Consider the following 22,299-nt stretch of genomic DNA (forward strand, 5'->3'; position numbering starts at 1 on the left):
ATGCAAAACGGTGTGTTTTGTTTCCAGAAGGCAGTCATATCAGTGGACTCAAAACGCACCATTTTATTTACTCCAAAACAGTGCATTTTGTTTCCACGTAGGAAGTCGTCCGCTAGGAGGCCAGAATTATGCATGCATTTAGACTTTTCGAATACACTATATATATTAATTAGTAATTCACTTTTTACATAAAATTATTGTTTCCCAGCTATTTTTTTCCCAACCTAATTATCCAATATATATAAGTAGTCATTGAGAATATTTTTAGAGTAAAATATTATTTTAGAGATGAATAGTAGTTGCCCAAATTTGGAGATCTAGAGAGGGTTGGATTTATTATAGCTCAAAAGTGGAGCATTGAAGTTTTGACTACTCCAATGCAAACCACTTTTGAGCTATGTTGCCAAAATTTGGTTAGGCACTAACATTTGGATAGACCAATACCAGTACTACTCTAAGTGCCTGCCTTAGGCCCCCAAAATGCAAAGGTCTCCTTTTCTGCATTTGAACAAAGTCCACATAAATTTATTATACATTCTTTTAGAAAAAAATGTATGAAGTGCCCTTTTATTTTATACTTTGATATAAAAAATAAGGCCCTGGCAACTTAAAAATTTAAAAAGCCATGGGTTGTATTAAATACGTTCATTCTTCTCTGTATTCAATCCATATCGCTTAAGAGTATAGTTAATGCTTGAGAGTATAGTTATGTGTATATTTACCAAATGCATAAATTTATTGTAAAATTTTATTGAAATTTCTCATAGCAGTTGGAATGTTATTAAAAATTCTGGTAACAGTTTCTTAATTCAATGCCTAATCTAATAAATTTTGTTTTGATCAACTAAACATGTCATATAACATCCCGTCCCTGAGAGTTCGGGGAGTTAACTCATGTTACCTAATAATCAACTCAACCACTGCTAATATACCTCCAAAAAGCTCTAAATCAAACGTAAACACTTCAAATTTAAATAATCACACAAACTCATTTTTCAAATCCTCGATATACTCAATTCTTCAAAAATGCCACGTCAACAGAACAAAATGAAATTTCTTAACAAAAAATCTTCGATACTTATCGAAACTTTCTATTCTTAATCCACCATTCTTAAGACATCTCACCCAATACTTCATAGTATTGGTCCCGAGCTGAAATATTCAAAATCATCTGAAAATATTAGAGATAAAAGGGTGAGTTACCAATAACTCAGTAAGTAGATAACATAAACTAGTATGTAAATATGAGCATTTATGAATCTTTGAAATGCTGAACAAAATATTTTCTCTCAGAATGCAGAATAAAAAAACTTGTTTTCAGAATGCAAAATCGAAACATATTACCAAAAAAATATGAGCGAAAATTTCAGAAAACATTCTTATTCAAAATTTTCTTGGCATAGCATAACTGAAACATCTATCAGAACAAAATTTCATGTTTAACCCCCGTGGTAGGGCTTTGCATTATGCGGAAAGCCAAACAGAACATAAATCACCATGAATATCAAGAAGATTGCTCTCAGAACAGAAAACCACTATTATATCCCGTAGTGGACCAGAGATCAGTATTGTATCCCATGACAGGGCCAAAGGTCACTATTGTATCCAGCGATAGGGCCAGAGGTCACAATTATATCTCATGATAGGGCCAAAAGTCATTACTGCATCCCGTGACAAGGCCAGAGGTCTCTATTATATCTCGTGACAAGGCCAAAGGTCACTATTGTATCCCATGACAGAATCAGAACCAGAGTCAGAACACAATCAGAATCAAAGTCAGAACAGAATTATAACGTTATGCCAAAGGTTTTTCAGATGCCAAATCATTCCAAAACAGAGTACTGAACAAAATCAGATCATTTCACATTATCTAAAACAGATTCAGAATATCTTCATGTCACATGCAAAAATTATCAGTTTTCATATTCACTCATATTTTTCTAAGTTCAATAACAGAATGCCAAAAATAAGCTCATGTCTACACCAGTCATGCCAGAAAATTTTTTATTTTTACACAAAATCTCATGAGTAATGCAGAACAAATAACTCAGATCGTTTAACATTTCTTTTCATAGCACAACATGCATATTTTCAAAATTGACCTCAATCCATTTTATTTTTATGCAAAGTCTAGTATAGAAACCCCGCTTACTTGAACTTCTTAGCTTTTCATAAATTTTCCTCAAAATTGCCGAACAACTATAAATCATCATCTATAAAATAATTATGAAATTTTCATAAATTTCCAATCAAACACGTATCTCAATATTCAAACCTGAAATGCTAAAAGAACATATTTTCTTAAAATTCTAAAATTACCATAACCCTAAAATATCGTCACTTTCCAAATTCATTGGTATCCACTTAAATGAATCTGTACCGAAGAAAATAATCGAATAAATATTATGATAAATACGGTACTCAAAGAATGCTAGTGTTTTAAAATACTAAAGTACCCACAACGTATTATAGATTAATGGAATACTATGGCTACTTAAAATCCCATAAAATATGGCCAACTTAAAAACGAATTCAATTAAAAACTAAATAGTTAAAATTAACAATATAATCATTTTTTATGTATAATAAAAACCAAGCCCATTAATTAAACATAACCAATTAAACCAAGCCCATTGAAACAAAAACCCATTAAACTAAATCCAGGTAACAATATATCTGAAAACATCATACTAAGGGGCAACATGTAAAAACACTTAAAAACAAGTTTGAGGTGTTCTACGGAAAAATCAAAGACCAAAGGCCTGATGGCATTCGTTAATATTTTCAAAGAGTGCAAAGTTTCTACTTGTTTCTAGGAAGACATAAAACACAACAAAAAGGAAATGGAAACCAAAAGAGAAGGAGGTGCAACAGAGGCTCACCGTGAGGGAAATAGGTGGCGGCAGAGCTGGCAAGGCAGGGGGGATCGTTGTTCTGAAAATGGCGCACTAAGAGAGAGAAATAGATGAGAGAGAGAGAATGGAGAGAAGGAAAGAGAGCACAAATCAGAGAGGAAGAGAGAGAGAGAGAGAGAGAGAACGTGATCTAACGAAGAGAGCCTGGGAAGTGCGAGGCTGGAAGAAGAAAGAGGAGGGAAAGAAGGAAGAACAAAAAGATAGAAAGAGAAGGAAAGGGAAAGGGGGTGAAAAGTGAAACAAAAAGGAAATGGAGAAGCAATGACGCACAGGAGAAAGAAGGAGAAGAAAAGAAGAGATGAAGAAGCCCTAAGGGCTGGACCAAATGATGCCGTTTGGGGGATTTAGTGGGTTGGGTTGAAGGTTCATGGGTTGGGCTGGGGTCCGAAGGGGCTGTGCCTAAAGTAAATTAAAACACACTCAAACAAGTCCAGTCCGAAAATAGAAGAGTCCAACAAAAGAAAAGGGCACAATAAAATAAAAAAGAGTCAAATAAAAACACTACAACTCAATATTAATAAAATACAATAATTAAAGTCCAAGAATAAAATTATTCATTAAAGAAAAGAGCAATTTAAATGCAAACAATAATTAATATCAAGAAACACATCAAAATAAATTTTGCAACTTAAAATTTATAAAATAAATCCAACGAGAAATCTGATAAATTTAAAACAAGAGAACCAATATTTAAATTAATTAAAATAATCATTCAATTAAAAATACACTAAAATACAGGATATCACATCCTCCCCCTTTAAAAAAAATTTCATCATCGAAATTTGCTTAGCTAGCTGCTGCTACTTCCAATGGGCTCCGCTGCTCACTCTGTATTGAGTTGAATTTAGGTGTACACTGCGTTGTGTTGGTTCTTGCCTCGTGCCGCCAAATCATTCCTTTGAGGCGGGTTGGAGTTCATGCTCTCATCTAGTTGCCTTGGACAATCTCTGACTAGGTGGTTATGCTTCCCACATCGAAAACACCGTCCAGTTCTCCTTCTGCAATCCCCAAAGTGTACTACGCAGCATAACTTGTAGGAGTTATTCTGTTGATTGTCTTGCACCTGTCTCTGGCCTGAGTTGCTACCTTTATTTCTCTTCTTCCAAGGCCCTCGACCCATACTAGAGGATCCATGAGGAGTAGCTCTCCTTCTCTATTCCTGCAACTCGGCGCTTCTCTTAAGATTCTGCTCCACTAGCATCGCTTTATGTACCAAGTCTGAAAAGTTTTGAATTTGTAGAACCATAACCTGTTTGTAGATTCTGTGATTTAAACCTTCTTCAAACCTCCGAGTTTTCTTCTCCTCATCGGGAATCAAATATGGGACGAAGTGCGATAACTCTGCAAATTTTGCAGCATACTAGCATACCGTCTTGGTCCCTTGCACCAAGCTAGTAAACTCTCAGGCTCTAGCTTCCCGGTCTACTTTCGGAAAGAAGTGATCGAAGAAGTTTTGCTTAAAGTAAGGCCAGCTCACTACTCCAGTTCTATCAGCTTCTCTTATGGCTTTCTCAGAGTTCCACCATCTTTTCGCTTCTCCGATCAATTTAAAAGCTGCAAGTCAAACTTTCTGTTGATCGATGCACTCCAAAACACAGAATATCTCTTCGATGTCTTGAATCCAATCCTCAGCTGCATTGGAATCGCCTCTTCCATCAAAGGTGGGTGGATGAGTGCGATTAAATTGCTCGAACGTGCAACTCCCCTCATTGTTGTTTTCGTTCAAATCTTCCAGATTTCGTACTCAACGACGAGCAACCATCTTGAGTTCTTAAACTCGGTTAAACATTCTAAGGTAAGAAAATAAAATATGTATAAACAAAATATAAATACTAGTTAAAATATTTAAAACAAGTTAAAGATAAATAAATGAATCAATAAAATCTTGAACTTGTTTTATCCTTTCTTAGCCATATCTTTAACCAAGTCATATAGTCTTTCCTACCATCTATAATTGTTAACCCGAGATGGCTTTAAACTCCTGTACATCTTTAGAATCTAAACTACAAAGATCTAAACCTTAAATCTTATAAAGATTATCTCTTATAATCCACAAAGTAAGCTTGTCGGATCTAAAATCCCTAAATCTCAAAACTCAATCATAAAGTTTGCAAAATCAAAAATCTTACATATCCACATAATCATCTCTTATTCTATACAAATCTACACCTCAAATCTGAAGTTTCTTCCTAAACCCACGGATATCCAAAACTCAAATGTTTATAATTTGCAGAACCTCAAACCTTAGCTCTGATACCAACTATAATGTCTCGTCCCCGAGGGGCCGGAGAGTTAACTCGTGTTACCTGATAATCAACTCCAACACTGCTAATATACTTCCAAAAGCTCCAAATCAAATGTAAACACTTCCAATTTAAATAATCACAGAAACTCATTTATCAAATCCTCGATATACTCAATTCTTCAAAAATGTCACATCATCAGAACACAATGAAATTTCTTAACAAAAAATCGTCGATACTTATTGAAACTTTCTATTCTTAATCCACCAATCTTAAGACATCTAACCTAATGCTTCACAGTCTTGATTAGGGCTGGGCTCCGACTCCGACGGAGTCGGAGTGCTCGTTTCCGACCTTCGACTCCGACAAGAGTCGGAGCCAAATTGGAGCTCCGACTTCGACTCCGAACTGGAGTCGGAGTCCGACTCCGATCGGAGGTCGGAGCTCCGACCTCCTATCGGAGCTCCGACCTCCTATAGGAGCTCCGACATAAGATCGGAGCTCGACGTGCGCTCGACGTAGCGCTCGAGCGAAACTCTTTCAGAGAGGTTCACTCGACTTCCGCTCGACTTTCGCTCGAGCGAACCTCTCTGGAAGAGGTTCGCTCGACTTCCGTTGGACCTGTCGCTCGAGCAGAAATCTTCCAGAGAGGTTCGCTTGACTTGCGCTCGACATGTCGCTCGAGCCAATGTTCAATACAACGTGTGCTCGACTTGCGCTCGACACCTCGCTCGAGCGCAAGTGTTCAGTAAAAAAAATTTCGGAGTCAGAATCGGAGCTTCTTGGAGCTTCGACTCCGACTCCGACTCCGACTCCGAATAGATATTCGGAGCTACTCCAAATTCCGACTCCGAATTCCGATGACTCCGACGAAGTCGGAGTCGGAGTCGGAGCGGAAGTCGGACGGAGTCAGAATTTTCGGAATTTTGCACACCCCTAGTCTTGATTCCCAGCTAAAATATCTAAAATCATCTGAAAATATTGGAGATAAGGGGGTGTGTTTTCTACAACTTAGTAAGCAGAGAACATATACTAGTATGTAAACATGAGAATTTATCAGACTTTGAAATGCTGAACAAAATATTTTCTCTCAGAATGCAGAATTAGAAAACTTGTTTTCAGAATGCAAAATTATAACATATTACCAAAAATATATGAGCTAAACTTTAAGAAAACATTCTTATTCAAAATTTCTTTGGCATAGCATAACTGAAACATCATATCAGAACAGAATTCCATATTTAATCCCTGTGGTAGGGTTGTGCATTTTGTGGAAAGCCAAGCAGAACATAAATCACCATGAATATCAAGGCGATTGCACTCAGAACAGAAAACCACTATTATATCCCGTGGTGGGCCAGAGTTCACTATTGTATCCCGTGACAAGACCAGAGGTCACTAGCGTATCCCATGATAGGGCTAGAGGTCACTATTATATCCCGTGACAGGGCAACATCTCGGAGTAAAACAGAATCGAAATCAGAGTCAGAACAAAATCAGAAATTTGAGTTAGAACAGAATCTTAACCAGCGTCAGAACAAAGTCAAAATCAGAATCAGAACAAAATCAGAACATTATGCCAAAGGTTTTTCAGATGCCGAATCATTCCAAAACAGAGTCCTGAACAAAATCAGATTATTTCACATTATCCAAAAAGATTCAAAATATCTTCATGTCACATGCAAAAATTATCAATTTTCATATACGCTCATATTTTTTTGAGTTCAAAAATAGAATACAAAAAATAAGCTCATGTCTACACCAGTCATGCCAGAAAATCTTTTATTCTTATACAGAATCTCATGAGTAATGCTGAACAAATAACTGAGATCGTTTAACATTTATTTTCATAGCACAACATGCACATTTTCAAAATTGACCTCAGTCCATTTTATTTTTATGCAAAATCTAGTAAATGAACCCCGCTTACCTAGACTTTTTAGCTTTTCATAAATTTTCCTCAAAATTGCTGAACGACTAAAAATAGTCACCTATAAAATAATCACGAAATTTTCATAAATTTCCGACCAAACACGTATTTCAATATTCAAACTTGAAATGCTAAAATAACCTATTTTCTTAAAATTCTAAAATTATCATAACCCTAAAATATCGTCACTTTCCAAATTCATTGGTATCCACGTAAACGAATCTCTACCGAAGAAAATAATCGAATAAATATTATGATAAATACGGTACTCAAAGAATGATGGTGTTGTAAAATACAAAAGTACCCACAACGTATTATAGATTAATGGAATATTATGGCTACTTAAAAATCCCATAAAATAAGGCCAACTTAAAAACGAGCTCAATTAAAAAATAAATAGTTCAAATTATCATTATAATCATTTTTTATGTATAATAAAAACCAAGTCCATTCATTAAACATAACCAATTAAACCAAGCCCATTAAAACATAAACCCACTAAACCATATCCACGTAACAGTATATATGAAAACATCATACAACAAAATGTGAAAACACTTAAAAACAAGTTTGAGGTGTTTTACGGAAAAATCAGAGACCAAAGGCATGATGGCATTTTCATAATTACTAGGAATATCATGAACATAAAGTTTAAAACTATATGTTAATATTTTCAAAGAGTGCAAAGTTTCTAGGAAGACATAAAACACAACAAAAAGGAAATGGAACCAAAAGAGAAGGAGATGCGATGGAGGCTCACCATGAGGGAAAGTGGTGGTGGCAGAGCTGGGCGAGAGATGGGGGATCGTTGTCCTGACAATGGCACACTGAGAGAGAGAAATAGATGAGAGAGAGAGAGAACGAAGAGAAGGAAAGAGAGAGAGAGAGAGAGAGAACGTGATCTGAGCGAGAGAGCCTGAGAGGTGTGGGGCTGGAAGAAGAAAGATGAGGGAAAGAAGGAAGAACGAAAAGAAAGAAAGAGAAGGAAAGGAAAAGGGGGTGAAAAGTGAAACTGAAAAGAAATGGAGAAGCAACGACATGCAAGAGAAAGAAGGAGAAGAAAAGAAGAGATGGAGAAGCCCTAATTGAGGGACCAAACGGTGCCGTTTGGGGGATTTAGTGGGTTGGGTTGAAGGCTCATGGGTTGGGCTGGAGACCTATTGGGTTGGGCCCAAACAAAATTAAAACACACTCAAACAAGCCCACTCCGAAAATAGAAGAGTCCAACAAAAGAAAAGGGCACAACAAAAAAAAAAAAAAAGCCAAATAAAAACACTACAACTCAATATTAATAAAATACAATAATTAAAGTCCAACAATAAAATTATTCATTAAAGCAAAGAGCAATTTAAATGCAAACAATAATTAATATTAAGAAGCACATCAAAATAAATTTCAACTTAAAATTTAGAAAATAAATCCAACTAGAAATCAGATAAATTTAAAACAAGAGAACCAATATTTAAATTAATTAAAATAATCATTCAATTAAAAATATACTAAAATACGGGATATTACATGTCACCAGATTTTTATATGAATTAATCATACTATCGATTAAAAATAATATCTTAGTGAATCTTGAATAGAATATTTGATTATAATTTTGCATCCTATAAAGTCGCAAATGTTGATTTTAAATAATTTATAAATATTTACTTGATGTGATGTATATCATTATAATATAACTATAGAAAGGTCTCACTTTAGACTTTTGCCTTAGGCCTCAATTTGTATTGAGTCACTTTTGGACTCTCGTTATGCAGAACAATCAAATTTAGTTGATAGCTGTTGGTGAAAAGGGGTCGCAAAACAATAAAGTAGTGAGAGAAAACAATTTACTTCATGGCACGTTACAACTTCACTTTACTTTTTCTTTTTTCTTTTTTTTTTGTGTAAGGGAGGATGGGACCTCCATACTTTATTAATCAACCTCACTCATGGTGGAGGAAAACTGTTACAAACAAAGGACAAGACTAAAAAAAATTACACCCAACAACAGGATTAACAAAATCCACTCCAAAGATAAAACAACCTCGCTTATGGTAAACAAGCCTAATGCTAGGAAAACCAAGCTTTTCCAAACATAAAATCTCTCTAAGGTTAGTAGGAATATTCTAAGAAAACCATTGCTGATTGCAGCCCCTCGCACCCACAATTTCACTTTACTTAATACAATATATATTCATGTAATACCCAGGTCCAGTACCAAGCCCGTTTTCTAAATATTTTTAGATTTATATGTATGAAAAGTTCAATTGAGTTAGCGAGTACTTTTTCTTGTATAGACTTTGGGCCTAAAATCTTTGTTTTGGCGGAATATGATTTTTCTTTGGGTTGATAATTTGGTTAAAAATCTTTTTGTGGGCCGAAGACAAGTTGGATTATTTTTTTGTAGGTTGAGTCGAGGGCCAAAACTCGAAAAAAAAGCATATTTAGTTTTTTTATACACTACCAGATGTGAGCCCAAATACTTGAAATGGGCCAAAAAGCCCAAGTCGTGAGAAGTGGGCCAGACTCTTCACCATGCCAGACTCTTCTTCATGCATGGTTTTGAGCATGATTCACGTCTGTTTGTCAGTCCTGCTAGGGTTATTGGCAACACCATATATTCATAAGTTTCATTTCACAGATCGCACCTAGCCTTCTTACTTGATACACGTCTATTTCTCCCTCATCTCTAGGGTGTATATATATATATATATATATGCCTGTCCCTTTTGCTTGAAAAGAAAACTCCAAGCCGCAAACCTCTTTGAAGCCTTCCCTTCCATGCACACTGCTCCCCTCTTCAAGCGCTACTCCAAGCCGCACGACAGAAGAGACTAGCCTGCCCATCCCCACTGCCCAGCCCCACGTGTAAACTGACAACCACCATGGCCTCCTTCCATAAGCCGCAACCACCCACACTCATGGCAACACCACCACAAGTCTCTGCCATGGAAGCTGCACGTTCTCTTCATCACGCAAAGCCCCTAGTTTAGACCCCTGAAATAGAGCACAACTCTTTGATCCATAACACACCTCAGTCGCTACCCCATGACGGAACCACCCTGGTGAGCCCCCACTGCTCAGACAAGCCACCGTGATCCTCGCTCAGAAGCCCGAGTAGCTCCACCATGAAGAGCTCACTCCAATTGTCGATGTCGTCCAATTGAGCATCACTGCGGGATTGGAAGACAAATTAGTAGAAACTCTAGATCATAGGAGATCATCAGACTACATCCCCCACCATGCTGTCGTACTCCACCCCTCACCAAGGTTGCATAACCTAAGCCAACCCTCGGTTTCTCCCTCTATCTTGGCACAATTTATCATCTCTCTCAAGTGAACACTAGTCCTTCATTACAACCACCTAACATTGATTTTACATAAATGACCTTAAGAGTCTAAGACCGCGGGTCACTCCTTTGCAGAATATACAGGAAAAGAAAAAAAATTCTCTTAGCATTATTACCTATATGTCGCTTAGTATGTAAGCCATAGCGGAAGTTTTATTTTTTGGACCGGGATTAATTTGGAAAGTGATGATATTTTAGGGTATGAGGATTTTAGATTTATTGTTTGGGAAAAATAGATTATTTTAGTATTTCAAGTTTAACTATCGAAATATGTGTTTGATTGAAAATTTACAGAGGTACGTGACTATTCTATAGGTGACGATTAATATTTGTTCGGCATTGTTGTGGAAAAATTCAGCGAAAATAAAAAGTCCAGGCAAGTGGGATTCCTATGGTAGACTTTGCATAAAAGAAATAAACTAAGGTCAATTTTAGGAAAATATGCATGTTTTGTTACGAAAAGAAATTTGAAACAACTTCACTTATTTGTTCGGCATTACTCTTAAAATTCTATATAAGAATAAAATATTTCTGGCATGACTGGTGTAGACATGAGCTATTTTGACATTTTGTTTTTGAATTGTGCAAAAGAGAGCGAATATGAAAATTTGTGCATAAATTATATTTTTGTGATCTGATTCTGTTTTGTTATGAAGATGTTTTGTACGTTGATATGATATGATGTGATTTCTGAAACCTCTAGCTTGTCATTTTGTTTCTTTTCCATTTTGACCTTACTACGGGTGTAAAACTATGGCCTTTGTGCAGGTTGATACCAACGTTTCTATTTCCAGTGCACCCACTTTAGAAGCCAAAGTGGTTTTCTATGTAGTCTTTCCTGTGTGCATACTCGGCACTCCGAGAATAATAAAGGGAAGATTTCACATTCTGTTTCTGCTAGGTTGGCCACCGGGGCTAGCACAACCTTACCATAGGGATTAAACATGAAATTTTGTTCTGATGTAATGTTCCAGTGATGCTATGCTAAATGAATTTTGAATAAAAATATTTTTGAACTTTCGCTCTGATATTTTTGATAACATATTCTGATTATGCATTCTGAAAATAAAAATATTTTATTATACATTCTGAACTTTGTAAATGTCCATATTTACATACTAGTATATGTTTTTTGTTTACTGAATTATTGATAACTCACCCCTTATCTTACAATAATTTTCAGATAATTTTGATAGCTCAGCTGGAAGTCAAGAGTAGGAAGTGTTAGCAAGGTTTGATGGTCGTAGAGAAATAAGAGCCAAATGCTACAAGTATTTATTGGAGAGTCTTATTTAGTGGATTTATTATTTTATGTTATTTTGGCCTTTTGATTTATGGATATTTCCAAGTCTTTGTGGAGATTTTAATTTATTTTATTGAGGTAGTTCTTTGGTGTCGTGGTAGAGGAACACATATTTTTAGTTTTGAATAAATGAGTTTATATTTTATGAGGAATTTGGAGTATATAAATATGTTATAGGAGATGATTTTATGTAACATGAGCTAACTCTCCGGACATCCGGGAATAAGACGTTGCAATTCGGCCCCACCAATAACGATATGTACACGGGTTATCGACGAATTTGCCTCCAAGATACAATGAAGCCCATAACAAGCCTGTTTGTCTAATTAGATTATGCACAAATGAAATTAGACTTGAATACCCTCACATTTTTCTATTCAACCAAGAGATTAGAAATATGTTCTCTGTAGAATAAACAGATTTAATAACAAGTTTTAAAGAAATGAAGTACTTTTGGAAGAGAGAAAATTTGGAGATTGGCTTATGAGATATATTAAAATTTTAGGCCAATAGATATATTTATAGATGGCCAAAGGATGCCAACGAAAAGTTATAACTTTTTGTATTAATAAAATTGCTACCGAATACGTACTTATGCCACATCTGTTACCAAGTGGCACAAAGGTTGGACTTCCAACAGTTATGTGGGCCTCTCTGAAAGGGTCGTGACTTGAACCCATCCAAGCACGCCCATTGGTTTTTATTTTTGCAATAGCTGTTTGTGTGCCCTTGGGTTGCTAGGCCGCAAGCCCAAGCCCTTGTGGGGCTTATCCTCCCAATATAGCTAAAACCCCTTCTTGAAAAAAAAGGGTGGTTCGAACCCCTACCATCATTTTGGAACAATCCCCCATCATTCAAAATACATGTTCATTAGAATAACAAAAATTTATACACAAATGAAGGTGTCTTTTGGACTTGAACCTTAACATAGTGAAAATAAGTCAAGACTAATTAATATGACGTAGTAGACATGTTTTGAACTAAAATCCTATATGATTAGCCAGATATATCTCACATATAAATTTTCTTCTTTTGGATAGCTCAAAAAAGCCAACATGTGGATTGGCCTTGTGTCCATATCCTGGTTTTATAAGCACTTTACAGACAAAACCTAATTTGCATACGAGGTGACACCACCCCGAATACTCATATAACACTCATATAGGTAGATTTACCAAACGTGTCCAGTAACTAATTAACATTAACATAACTCTACTATAAGTATATTAGGAGTTTAATGTTCAGCCTCTCATTTTCATTACAGTACCAAACACTTCAAACATTGGGATGGTAACTAGTGGAAAGGACATAGGTTTATCAAAGTTAGGGATGCACTATCCCCACTAAAAACCTAGTATAAAAGTCGATCCCTAGGTATGAAGAACTCTTTCGGATCCTTCTAAACTTACGCACAAACTACGAAGGAGACATACTGACTTTGCCATCGGAGACTCCCCAACCACCACCAAGGCTCCCAATTTTTTGTGTTTGGTTAAGTGTGCAGATGAAAGCCCGAAAACCCGAGTTGCTGGAATCCAACCTTAAGGCGTGTTAAACACGACGTTAACCGGGTGCACGTTTTTCCTAAGCAATGAAGATGATATACTGTCCCTAGTACAAGTTAGACATTTACAACATATGTAATTCGTGTATTGTACTTTGACCACACACCCACGGCTATATCAAAAAAAGGAAAAAGTGGAACTCCTAGCATCCATTTCATTCCAGCTTTAACTATATTTGATTAAATCAAAGGATTCATCATGTCATTGATATTTTTTGGTATTCTCATCTTTTTTCCAAGTAAATCATATATATCAATACTGTTAAAAGGAGTTGGATTTCCTGACAATAACCCTATTACAATAACTACAAAAAAAAAAAAAAAAACATAAACAAAAACAAAAATGAAAATGGAGGCAATTAATGATTATGAGGATCCTGAATTTCCTTAAATAATCATACAAAAGGTTTGAGAAGAGAGAAATGGAAAAAATTAAAGTTTAAGAAATAATATTTACAATTTTAAAATGTATAAATTCCGCTTACTTCTTGTGATTTGAAATTGGTTAAATTTGGAACCCACATGAAAAAACTATTTTTTAATAGCGGATCATACTTTTTCAAAGAGAGTACAAATAGGTGATCATATGCATTTTGATGCACGGAGCATGTACAACCTATACTTATATCTAGTATTAATCTTAAAGTTTTTATAACTTTTCTTTTTACCGTTGAGCTTTACTTTTTTTTCTTGCCTGGATAAGCTTCAAGTAATCATCTTACTGTCCACACCTTGTTGCTTGGCTGTGTAAGTGCTTAATTTAGGTAACAAGCATTACCATTTTTTTTAATAATGCATTATTGCCTGGCCTTCACCTTGTTCGCCTTTCTTCTCTCCAAGCCTTGACAAAGAACTGGTTCTAAATTACATTGGAGTTATACCCTATAAATTGTCCCTAAAAATTAAATAAAATTCTCTTCCCTTTCTTGAAAAAAAAGAAAGAAAAGAAAAACCCAAAGGAGAGGGGTTGAGTCAAGGTTTTTAAAGTCTGTCCCGGTAGGAAGGACCAGAAGTTTTATGCAATGCACAGTCTAGGTTACTGTTTGATACCGGGTCAAATTTCGGCCGTTCCGATAAGTTTCGGTCGATTCCTGCTATAAATGCGTTTCGGTCCGAAATAAGCCTTAGTGGCAGTTTCGTGAATAGTTTTGAGTAGTGAGGAAACAATTGTCATTTCTCGATATTTTTCTCCCATCCACTTTTCTCCGTCTTTGCAATTTGCGAGCGGTGAAATGATTAAATCCTAAAAATTCAAAACACTATTTTGGTCTGTCTCCAATCCATGCCCAGCTAGTGTTGCTCCGCCGCAGGTGGATTTCGAACGTCACACTAAAATCGGCCCACTCCACATGCAAGTAATGATTAGGTAAGATAAAGGGAAGGAGAGATTCTTTGATATATGGTTGTTACTCGAGTTTAGTGTTAAAGAATTTTGGATTCGACTGGTGAGGATTGTACCCATTTGCGGCTTTGGATGGCCTTTGGCCCCTTGGGGTTTTGGAAGAAGGGCGATTTTTTTATGGAGAGCAAAGAGGGGGGGAGCTGATCATCTTGTATGACCATTTTTATTCAAACAGTAATCTATCTTCAGCTTGATGGGTTGTCGTTCCAGGTTCTACCTTTGACCTGTGGTTCGATCAGTTGGGATCAATGGATCAGGGTTTTTCTTGGGTCTCAAACACCTTTGTTACGTTTAAAGGGAGGGGTTTCAACTTGTTTTCGAGCTATTTTTCTTTGAGCAAGAGGCATGAATTGCTGATTTGGTCAATGTTTTGAATACCGAACCAGACTTCGTACCGGTCAAGGCACTGGAACGAAATATTTCGGTACCGGTACCGTTTCGGAATAGCGTTTCGGGATAACATTTCAGGATAATCGATATATAAATAAATTATATATATAAATATATATATAAATTATATTCTAAAATAATAGTCTATATATAAATAAATTATATATAAATACATATATATAAAAATTATAAATAGTATAGTCTGAATTAGGGGTTAAAAAATAAGTTTGTAGTTTGAAAAAATGAAAAAAAAAAAAAAAAAAACACCCAGGCTGAAATATCGGCCGGTACCGGTCGAAATATAGGCCGGTACAGGTCGGTACAGGCCGAAATTTAGTCCGGTATGACCGGTATTTTAGCCAGTACAGGACATATATAGTACCTGTACCGGCCGGACGGCCGAAATGAAAAATTTCGGCCGTACCGGCCGGTACGGTACGAAATTAAAACACTGGATTTGGTTAAACAAAATAAAATTATCTTATTTTATCTCGTTTAATAATTATAATTTTTATATAAAATATAAGAAATTTTTTAAATTTTTAAATAAAAATAATATTAAATAAATGGTTTAGCTGTTAACCGGCAATGGCTTTGGTAGTTATTAGCTATGAGATAGCTAGAAATTGAAATGCAAAACATTGCCAAGTTTTCCTAATGTTTACTAAGGTTCCATCTACTTTTGTACAGCTACACTGGCTCTCTGGCTCGTTTATAAATGATAACACCGATTTAAAGGAACCAAAAAATACATTTTTATAATTAATATATTTATAGTTAGAGTTTTGCTACATGCAACCGCTCATGTGGAAGCGATGCGTAACCGAGTGATGTGGTAATTTGCGACGTTATCATCTGACAAAAAATATAATAATAATAAAAAAGAAATGAAAACTGAGCAGAGGAGAAGTCCTTCGTCTTCTAGCACAGAGCTCATTCTTCTTCCCCAAGCATAGAGAAGCCAAATCCCCTTTACCCTTTGTCTTTCCCAAGCACAGATCTAGGGTCTTGCACCTTCTAAATCATCTTTCACTCGTTGAAGAAACACGAAAGGCACACTCCTCCCAACCGACTCATCCGCAACAACAAGAAAAATTGCATGCCCAATGAAATGAATTCAACTACACACGTTGCAACCAGAACTAAAATTAAATTGGCTAAAACAACTAAAAGATCAAAGAACTAATTGGTGAAAGCAAAGCAATCGGTAGCTAATTTTAAAGAACTAACCCAAGCCTTTGTCTGGTTTCTATTCCTAGGAAATGCCATCAAATTTAATAAATTGACGATTCCAATTCTAGACTTTCAAAAAGTCTATTCAAATGAGCCTGGCATTGCCATTTTGACTTGGGTGAGATGGGTTTTTAATTTTCTCGACATGCAAACATATGATAAGGGAGACATGAATCAAGGCCCAGAAAATCAAAATGACTTGACTTGAGTTTTGGTAGGATTGTTAACAGAAAGAAAATTTTACATCTGATCAAGAAAAGTGGTAGATATCAGTGTTTTTTTAGGGAGAAGGAAACACACGGAAGAAAAAAGCTTGGGGAAGGAAGAAATGAAAAAAACTTAAAAGGAGAAGGGAGAAGACTATGGAATGAGAGCATCCCCATCCCATTCCCTATACCACTATTATCCCTAAATTATAGGGAAAATTTTAGGGAAAAGTTTAAAAATCCCCTCCCATCCCATTCCCTATTTTAGGATTTTGATTTAGGAAATGAACGGTGATTCCCTAAATACTACTATTCATCCCTTAAATTATTTTTTATTAATATTTTATTCAAATAAATAAAATAAATTCTTTTTTCAATCAACTACATTTTCTCTTATACTCATATTTATTATACTTTTAAATAATATTTTTAAAAATAATTTAAATAATTACTAAAATATAAAAATAATAATTTTAAAAATATTATTAAACCCTTAAAAAAAATTTAAATTTTTATTTAAAATATTCACTATAATAATAGTTCAAAACGTAAGAAAAAATATTAAGTAGTGAAGTTTGAAAATGGAAGTGAGAGAAAAAAGTAATAAAGAAATAATAGAAGAATATTATTTTAATAGAATAGAGAAAGGATAGGGAATGAGATGTAGAAGGTTTTTTAAAAATGAGTAAAATTTAGGATAAAATTATAGGGAGTGTCCTTTTTAGCTAAAATTTAGGAAAAAATTTAGGGAATCGGATGGGAATGCTCTGACAAGAGAGTAAAAACATTGTATTCGACTTTAAAGGAGAAGACCATCACGTGATTAATTGCTCTCATTGTCTGCTGTAAGCTTCAATTAAAACACACCGTTTTATTTAAATAATGTGAAGATTACCCGACGGTTGCACCAGCCGGTTGAACAAAGCTTTTCTCTTTTATTTTATGTATACTCAATTTATTTATATAAAGACTATCTTGAAATAGTAGAATAAAATATATTGATACTAAAATATTTCGTTCTATTACCACAACCAAAACGGTAATCAGAAAGGAATTCAAAACTTTGGAGATGACACTCGTCTCCTACTATAATATAAAGTTAATTGTTTTTTCATTTACTTTTTCTCTTCAACTTTTCAATTTTCCCTCTGGTTGAGATCAAATGTTAGATCTACTGCCTTTCGACTACCCAAGGGATGCACACACCTCAATAGAGAATTAAGAAGTCCTTGATAAACAACCTGCTCAAGCGGTGTTCCAAATGACCAAAGTAGCGCATGTGGCTCACGCATCGCACAATAGTGTACGTGACGGTATACTATTGTGCGCGACCACTATGCCGCCAGCGATTGCATGTATCATTCGGACTCTATATATCAATGTTTTGAATACTGTCCAGATGCTGTACTGGTCAAGGCACTGGAACGAAATGTTTCGGTACCGGTACCGTTTCGGAATAGCGTTTCAGGGATAACATTTCGAAATAGTCGATATATAAATAAATTATATATAAAAATTATATTCCAAAATAATAGTCTATATATAAATAAATTATATATATAAATATATATATAAATTATAAATAGTCTAATCTAAATTGGAAGTTAAAAAAATAAACTTGTAGTTTGAAAAAATGAAAAAAAAAAAAAAAAACACTAGCTGAAATTGAGGCCGGTATGTTCGGTACTGGTAGTATTTTAGCTGGTACAAAATATATATAGTGCTTGTACCAGCCGGACGACTAGTATGAAAAATTTTAACCGTACCGGTCGGTACGGTACGAAATTCACAACTATACTATATATGCTTCTAAATTCATGTTTTTCCTTCATGAAGATATGGAGGTAGCGAAAGTGAGAATCTCTAATACACGTGTCAAAATGCTTGCATCCACTAGTTAGAAAATAGCAAATCACTTGACGCATTCCTCTTTGGTTTTGCCAAGGAACAAGGTTCGGAACCACTAGTCCATTGCGCTTTTTTATCTTTTTATTTTTATTTTACTAATGTAAGCATGGTCATAGTGTTTGTTTAGTACGCCCCACTCTTTCCTGTATCTTTGTTTTCAGTTTAACTTTAATACAATTTGGAAAAATAAACGATCAAGACCACTAAAAACGCTCTGAAAATTTTAAACAAAATTCATATAAATTACAAAGAAAATGGAAAAGGGGAATCAGCAGAAAACTAACAAGAAAACACATCCTTTAAACATGTACGACTTAAACCAAAAAGAAGGAAAAAAATAGATATCGAGTAAGGAGAATGCAACAATGTTATAAACCCAACATAGAGAAGCAATACATTAAATAAAATGATTCCACCGAGGGAAAAACAATGCGTTAAAAACAATGCATTCCAGAATTCAAGCTGGTAATATTACGCCGTCAAGTTCCTTAGGCCACAAAGAATGCAATCACAGCAATTCCGATCGGTAACAAAATCTTGTTTGCCCTGAGGTTCACTACACCAGACGCGTTTACTTTGGTAGCATCGGTGTCCGTTGTAGAAGAAGAATCAGTAGCACCACCAGCAGCAGCAGATGGACTCTCTGCAGTATTCGTAGTATTTGAGCTGTCTGTCAATGCCGGTTTAGGGGCAGCAGCCTTTTTAGGCTTAGGAGAAAAAATGTCCAATGGAAGAAGCACACTATCCACTCGATATATCGCAAGCTGGTTATCAAAATATATTGTACCACCCATTGTGGTATTCACAAGGCCGGTCGAGATGTTCACTTGGTTGCCGGCAGTGGTCACATTTAGGGGGAATTCTCCAGCGCTAGTATCACCGGCCTCTGTTGGCACTGGATTGCTTAGAGTTTGGAAGTTGGACAGACCGATCACAGAGTTCAAGATGTGAAATTGTATTAGTTGGGTCTTTTGTAGGTCAGATAGAGAGTTTATAGTACCCGGTTTGAGGTTTGAAAATGCAGTATCCGTAGGTGCAAAGACGGTGAACCCATTGTTTGAATTGTTGAGTTGTCCATATAATTGCGCAGCAAGTCCAGTGCTCTTTAAGAGACGGATGAAGACTGAGTAACCTCGGGCCTTCGCAAGGATTTTTGTGACGTCAATAGAGCCTTTTTGTACAGGTACTTGGACGGATTGGGCAGGCGCCTTGGCAGATTGGATTGGAGGCTTGGCAGGTGAGGCGGGAGGCGTGGCAGCTGAGGTTGGGGGTGTTGCCGGCTTGGCTGGAGCATTGGCTGGTGGGGTTGGAGCCACGGTGGATTGGACTGGAGCCGCGGTGGGCTGGGCTAAAGTGTTAATAACATGGAAGAGAAAAACAAGTAGAATTGAGAGCGAAAAGACACTGCGCTTGGTCATGATCTTCGAGACTTTTAGTGCGTTTCAAATTCACGGTGGTGGTTGCTGGAGGCTTGATATGTGTGAGAAAGAGAAGAAAGCCTGTTTTTATTTTACTTTGCAAGCGGGCTTTCTTTTGCTTGTGATATTTGGAAATGCGAGTGTAGGAGCTGTTGATGTTTTGAGATGGAGAGGGATTTTATAAAAGCCGGGAGAGAGTGAAGTTAGGGAGGTTGGTGAAAGGGCGTAATTATTAATTAGAATTACTAAGTTTTATGTAGCTTATCTGTTTTGATCAAGAGTTAGAGGAGATAATAGATACATAGAATGTGAGGTTTTGCAAATGGTTTGCTATTTGGTAAGGTAGCCAGGAAAAAGAGTGGGGATCTCAAATATTGGATCTGCGGCCAAATGAATATGATTGGCGTCTTTCCAGACCTTTTTTATTGAAAAAAAGTTATAGATGGGATGCTAAGCGGTCATGTTACTCATGTACACAATGGAACTATCAGAGAGAGAGAGAGAGAGAGAGAGAGAGAGAGTTGGCAATTCGCCTATGCCGTCGCAGAGCGCTCTCATAATGGCCACACAAGAAGATTGGCTAGCTAGCTCTCTCTATCTGTCTGTCCTTTTCCTTTTTTTAAAAAAATTATATTATTATCATTCGAAAAATTGAACTAAACACTGCGGAATTATCAACCATTAATTCTGCAACGGGAAACTCATCTTTCAAAAATTGCACTAAAAATTTTTACCTTCCAAACTTCCTATTCTCATAGCTAGGTGTATCTTGTAAATTTGAAGCCCATCTAATGTGGCCGTTGGTTTTTAATGAAACTAGTCCCACATCCAATGCACGTGAAAATTATTATTTTTAATTCTAGCTATTTACTTATAATCTGTTAGGAAGTGTTTTAAATGCTATTAATGATGAAAAGTCTAAACGCAAGCACAAATTAGGGCCGGTCTGCGGACAACATCCGACGTGGAGAGAGACGTACCGTTTTAGAGAAAATAAAATGGTGTGTTTAGAAACTTGTGAAATGAGGAGTTCGGCTTCTTCAAATGATGCGTTTTACATTTTATGATTTTGTCTCTCCCCCTACTCGGTGTCTCTCCCAAGCGCTCTCTTTGTGCGACTTCATCTCTAAGCCTTTTTCTCAAATCAAGTTCGTTGTCGCCTTCCCCAGAATCAAGTTCATATTCGCCTTCCCCTGAAAGTTTGAAACCCCAAAATCCAACGCTCTGAAACCCCAAAATCCAACGCTCTGAAACCCCAAGAGATTCATCTAATTTATGCCTACAAGAAACTCATATAGAAAAATCTGACGCCGAGGAAGAGAATGAAATTCGTTAGAACGAAATTTATGAAAGATCTGTCAACTCATCTGATTTATGAAATTTGTTGCGTTTCATTTTCTGGAGCTTCGTTTCTTCCGCCGTAATGAAAAAACCTCTTCCGCTTTTGCAAGTCGAAGAGGGAGAAAAAACCTAGGGACTTGTGCCCAAAACTAAATTGGAGAACAAAAAGCTGCTTCTTCCCGCTTTTCTCCTTTCTTTTCTTCATTTTCTTCATTTTTTATTTTTTTAATATAATAGCTAACTTCTATAATATATATATATATATATATATATATATATAATAGCTAACGTGTTAGTGGGGTTCGCAGGCAAGCACATTTTTGTGCCTGTCTGTAGCACTACTCATTAATGATAAGAAATAAGATATGAAGAATAATGACAACATTATAGAGGAAACAAAATAAAGTGTCATGAACTTTTATGATTTGAGACTCGAGGCTTAAAAAAATGAAATTGGGTTTGGAATCAGTGAAATACTGTTTCAATCAATCGTCTGGTTCAAGAAATTGAATCGAACAATTCATGATCATTTTAAATCGGTTGTTTCCATGTTAATAAAAACATAAAGAACCATATGTATTGCAATTCAAGCATTTAACATCATGTATAAAAGGGTTTAGAATATGAACTCATTAACTAGTTTCAATAAAAATATGATATGAATTTAAATAGTTTAAGTTAGAGTTGGGTGGCGAGTTCCCCCGATCCAGCCCCAGTCTGGGGCAAGGTGGTATGGGGCTAGGCTAGGCCCATGACTGCCTAGGTTTCGCCCATTCAACCGGCCCACCATATATTATTAAAAAAAATTAGACTTGTAATAAAATGACGTTGTTTCATTGCCAATCTCTCGCCGTTGACGCTTGATCTCTCGGACTCTCTCCCTCTCACCGTCACCTCCAGCCCCAAGTATCTGTCTCTCTCTCACACACACACTCTCTCTTTCTCTCTCTCTCTATATATGCGATGACACACGCCTCACAGGGGGAGGGGAGCAATACGACCCCAGCATCCGAACAGGAACACTCGCTCACGAGGGGCGGGCTGGGGCCCAAGGGGCCAAACTCACTCCAATGCCCAAGTTTAACCACGTGCAGCTACTGGTGGA

The 22,299-nt window shown here is 36.2% G+C and overlaps 1 protein-coding gene across 1 annotated transcript; it reads right to left on the reverse strand.

The window, feature by feature from the left end:
- Nucleotides 1-18,817: 18,817 nt before the first annotated feature.
- On the reverse strand, nucleotides 18,818-19,988 carry LOC108990057 (fasciclin-like arabinogalactan protein 12). Its single transcript, XM_035685466.1, has one exon. The coding sequence runs from the start codon at nucleotides 19,851-19,853 to the stop codon at nucleotides 18,924-18,926; it is 930 nt and encodes a 309-aa protein (XP_035541359.1). The 5' UTR covers nucleotides 19,854-19,988; the 3' UTR covers nucleotides 18,818-18,923.
- Nucleotides 19,989-22,299: the final 2,311 nt, after the last annotated feature.

This window comes from Juglans regia, chromosome 14, assembly GCF_001411555.2.
Source record: "Juglans regia cultivar Chandler chromosome 14, Walnut 2.0, whole genome shotgun sequence".
Taxonomy (NCBI): domain Eukaryota; kingdom Viridiplantae; phylum Streptophyta; class Magnoliopsida; order Fagales; family Juglandaceae; genus Juglans; species Juglans regia.

Bases quoted from the DNA above. Each gene is read 5' to 3' on its own strand.
- LOC108990057 (XM_035685466.1), bottom strand. From the start codon at position 19,853: ATGACCAAGCGCAGTGTCTTTTCGCTCTCAATTCTACTTGTTTTTCTC.